The 4,695-nt window shown below is 38.2% G+C and overlaps 1 protein-coding gene across 1 annotated transcript; it reads left to right on the forward strand.

Annotated features, from left to right (window-relative positions):
* Positions 280–2,627, forward strand: LOC107604911 (WD repeat-containing protein LWD1). The gene is made up of 2 exons (XM_016306625.2): positions 280–1,200; positions 2,016–2,627. The coding sequence occupies exons 1-2, from the start codon at positions 431–433 to the stop codon at positions 2,347–2,349; spliced, it is 1,104 nt and encodes a 367-aa protein (XP_016162111.1). The 5' UTR covers positions 280–430; the 3' UTR covers positions 2,350–2,627.

The raw sequence follows: 4,695 nt of genomic DNA on the forward strand, positions 1-4,695 counted from the left end.
GTACTTTGATGAATTTTTTAGTTATATAATTATATTTATGTTTATTAATTATCAAAACACAATCTAAAATAATATAGAACTAAACTAACATTTTCTTTCTCTTCATTTTCTTTCTTTCTCATTTTGTTTCCTCTGGTGAAAAGAAAAAAATGTGCATTAAAATTCTGTGTTGTGTTATTGACCATTTCCATTTCAAAGGCTAAATAAAATAGTAACTATAAAAGAAATATAATAATCCGTTAATGGAAATAAAGTTTAAGTAGACCCCACCGAAAGTCTTCCCCATTTGGCTAAGTAGGATGAGAGGCTCCTCACACCCACAATCCCCTGAGCCATCCGCCGCCTCCTCAAATCAGCATTTTCATTAATTAAGAAAGAAGAAGCAAACAAGAGTACCACACTCACTCAGAGGGTCCGACCCGCATAAGCGATGGGCGCGAGCAGTGACCCGACCCAAGACGGTTCCGACGAGCAGCAAAAGCGTTCGGAGATCTACACCTACGAAGCTCCATGGCACATCTACGCCATGAACTGGAGCGTCCGCCGCGACAAGAAGTACCGCCTCGCCATCGCTTCTTTACTGGAACAGTACCCTAACAAGGTCGAGATCGTCCAGCTCGACGACTCCACCGGCGAGATCCGTTCCGATCCCGCCCTCTCCTTCGAGCACCCCTACCCTCCCACCAAAGCCATCTTCATCCCCGACAAGGACTGCTCCCGCCCCGACCTCCTCGCCACCTCCTCCGACTTCCTCCGCGTCTGGCGCCTCCCTGACTCCACCAACTCCGACGACGCCGCCACCACCACCGCCAACAACAACGGCAACGGCTCCCGCGGCGGTGGCGGTGGGGTTGAGCTTAAGAGTCTCCTGAACGGGAACAAGAACAGCGAGTTCTGCGGGCCGCTGACGTCATTCGATTGGAACGAGGCGGAGCCACGGCGGATCGGGACGTCGAGCATTGACACGACGTGCACGATTTGGGATATTGAGAAGGAGGCTGTGGATACGCAGCTTATTGCGCATGATAAGGAGGTGTATGATATTGCCTGGGGTGGTGTTGGGGTTTTCGCTTCCGTTTCTGCTGATGGTTCTGTTAGGGTTTTTGATCTTCGCGATAAGGAGCATTCCACCATTATTTACGAGAGCTCTGAGCCTGATACTCCTTTGGTTCGCCTCGGCTGGAACAAGCAGGATCCTAGGTTCGTCTCTTTCTTAACATTTTAACCTAATTCTTGATATCAGTACTCTCAATTTCAACATTCAATATGATAAAGACTGATATGGGTTGCATATCCCTAATTGTTCATTCACTTGAGCTACGTGCATTTTGATTGGAATTTATAATATGCACATATTTTGTGGCTTTTAGTTTTGTTTTGAATGGTGGATATAATATTGTGTGTGCTGTTCACCAAATTGTTGTTTAAGCTGAGAGAAATATTAGGGGCCAACACTTTTTATTATGTGCTGTTCACCAATTGTTATTTAAGCATATGCCCTAATTGATTCAGTTGAGATACACATTTTGTTTTGTTGTGGGAAGAAGAGGAAAAGGGGGTGGGGGGATTAACTTCGTGATTGGAATTTATGATATGCACATGGAGACTCAGCTGTAGTGTGAAATTGAAAATTGAGAACCGTTTCATGATTTTTGACATGTTTAACTAAATTACTATCTGATAATATTTAACTATCAATTGCACACGAAAACAATTGACCGGGAGTTTCCACCTATTTTCTGGCTTTTAGTTTTGTTTTGAATGGTGGATATAATATCATGTGTGTTGTTCAACAAATTGTTGTTCAAGTGATAGCATAACTGAAAATAGGACCGTGTTTTTATGTTTACGGTTTATAATTTAGAGTTCAGGGTTAATGTTTATGATTTATGATCTAGAATTAAAGATAAACAAAATCATTTTAAAAAAAAGTTGACTTCCTAACATTACTCTAACTAAAAATAGGACCGTCTTCTTATGCCCCTTAAAACTCATTGAACTCAAACATCTGCTAGGTACATGGCTACCATCATAATGGATAGTGCCAAGGTTGTGGTGCTTGATATTCGTTTTCCGACGCTTCCAGTTGTCGAGTTGCAGAGGCACCAGGCAAGTGTGAATGCCATTGCTTGGGCGCCACATAGTTCTTGCCATATCTGTACAGCTGGGGATGACTCACAGGCTTTGATTTGGGACCTTTCTTCGATGGGTCAGCCTGTGGAGGGTGGTTTGGACCCGATTCTTGCGTACACGGCTGGTGCAGAGATTGAGCAGCTTCAGTGGTCATCTTCTCAGCCAGATTGGGTTGCCATTGCTTTCTCCACCAAGCTTCAGATTCTGAGGGTTTGATTGTTTTGTTTTCTCACTCACAGTTCACCGAAGGTGGAGATTTCAGAATGTTGTTAGATGGGTACATATTCTTGTCAAACTGAGGGTATTTTTGTCTCTAGTTATTTGGTACTTCTGTGAACCCTGTCCAGTATTCGTTTCAAAGAGACTTTTATTTTGTTTTTGTTCTGTAGATGTGAAAACAAAATTGGGGATATTTAGAGTTAAAAACGTGCTCCTAGAGTCCACAAGGTGGTCTATTGTTTTTAAAACATTAACCCAAATGAGTAGCTCCAAAGGTGCAGGCTTTAGAGCTAAGATAGTTGAAATTTAGTGCAAAGTATTAGTCTGTTTTCGGTATTTTAGTTTTAATTGTCAAATTCTTATCCTTGGAGACATGGACCCTGTTTTTCTGGTTCTGGAAAACCAAAAACCCCATTGTTATGTAAATGATTCATCTTTAATTCTATGTAACTCAATGGTAAGGTTTGTCTTTGATGATCGGTGTTGGAATTCGATGACTCTGTTTATGCTTAAGCTGCTTGGTTTTGGTTTGTCTTGCTGGATGTGTGCTTCAGTTTAAGTGTAAGATGATGCAAGTGGTTTAATGGTCTCACTGGAAACATAATACATGATAGGTTTAATAGCATCGTTTGATCTATGTAGCTGACTCCGCCTAATGAGATAAGGCTTTGTTATTGTTGTTGTATGATGGCGTAATGAAGTTGAGAGTGGGGGCTTTGTGGTGTCTGGGAGAAACATATATAGACTTTCCCTTTTCTCCTAGAATGATATATGTATGTGTTTATGTTGTGGGATTCATGGAGAAAAGGAGAGGAAAGGGAAGGGATTGAAAAGTAATAGACTCAACTCAGAATGTTTTATGCATGATTTTTGTTTCTTGAACATCTTTTATTCTTGGTATTGATAATTATTATTTTTTTTTGGTGACGCCATAGTTTTTGGTGACGGTATTGATAGTTAATTAGTTATTGATAAGAGATGAAAGATAAAATATTAGTCTTTTATATTAAAAATGTATACGAAGTGTGTATAAAAATTGGTACAAATATTATTCTCTATCCTATTTTATTCATTAAATAATTTCCTCAAGGCTTGAACCAACCAGGTGTTCTATACTGGGATCGTTACCAAGACAATATAACCAAATGCACTAAACGGTACACTTAACTAATGTGATATCAAGTTGTTCAGTCCTAAAGCTATGAAGCAATTGGAAAGATGTAATCTGGAATCCTTTGATGGTATGCATCAAACGTTTTATTGAGACTCTGATATAAACTGGTATGATCAAGGAGTTCGGACCAATATACCATTCAACAAAACCCTAATCAGAAACAGGTAAAATACATTATCATTTTGGTTTCAAAAATCTAATTTAAAAATAAAATAACCCTTTTGATCTTCTAAAGATGGCCTTATTATTCCAAAAAAGATTCTAGTAATATTCTCCCTTTATTCTATTATTCTCTGAGAGATACAGCAGGATCAGGAAATGTATCATTGAAATTGATAATAATTGATGACTAGGAACTCCAGAAAATTCCAATATTCTTTGACCATTGTAATTATTGGAGATCATCTCTTAATGTTCTCCACAAACTAAGACTGGTTAGCAATTTTTAAATGCCGAATGCCTTATCCAAAGGATACATTGGTGGATCTTTTCTTGTCCACGCAGTATAGATGAGTGATACCTACCAATTGCGCAAGTTGCTTAGGAATTAAGTATTTTATCTCCTGAAAATGGCACTTATTTGACCGGCAAACCAATTCAACATGACATCTGCTTCATTGATTTTATCTATACTGCAAGTAGCTGATCTCTACTTCATTCTAACCAATTTTCAGCAGGGAGATCTTTTTGATCTTGCTAACAACTTCTGCTACCCGAAGGAATAGAAAGTTTCATCTGACTTATATACTGTTGTCTTCATTGTTTCCTTTATCCAATGCACCACCCTATCAAGAATTTGTGAACTTTTGGAATGATCTTATATAAACACCCAATCATACTAAAGTCGGTGATCTTTCATTTCCACTATGGAATCAAAGTGATCCATATTTTATTAATTTCCTTGGTAGTCTTCATCATATTCTGTTGTTAAAGATTAATAATTTAATCAAATTATTACTTTATTGTTATTTAAAAAATTATCCAAATTCTTAAAAACTGTTAACATTTTTAAATCAATTACTTTATGTAGAGTAGCGTTATTAGACAAAAGAATCTAATGGAATGACTAATTTGTCTAGCGAAAGTAGAATACTAGAGATTGTTTGGGAATTAAAATTTATTAAAAACTTAAGTATGTGACTGGTCTGGTGCATTTAAATATGTACCAC

The sequence above is a fragment of the Arachis ipaensis genome, chromosome B06 (assembly GCF_000816755.2).
Source record: "Arachis ipaensis cultivar K30076 chromosome B06, Araip1.1, whole genome shotgun sequence".
Taxonomy (NCBI): Eukaryota; Viridiplantae; Streptophyta; class Magnoliopsida; order Fabales; family Fabaceae; genus Arachis; species Arachis ipaensis.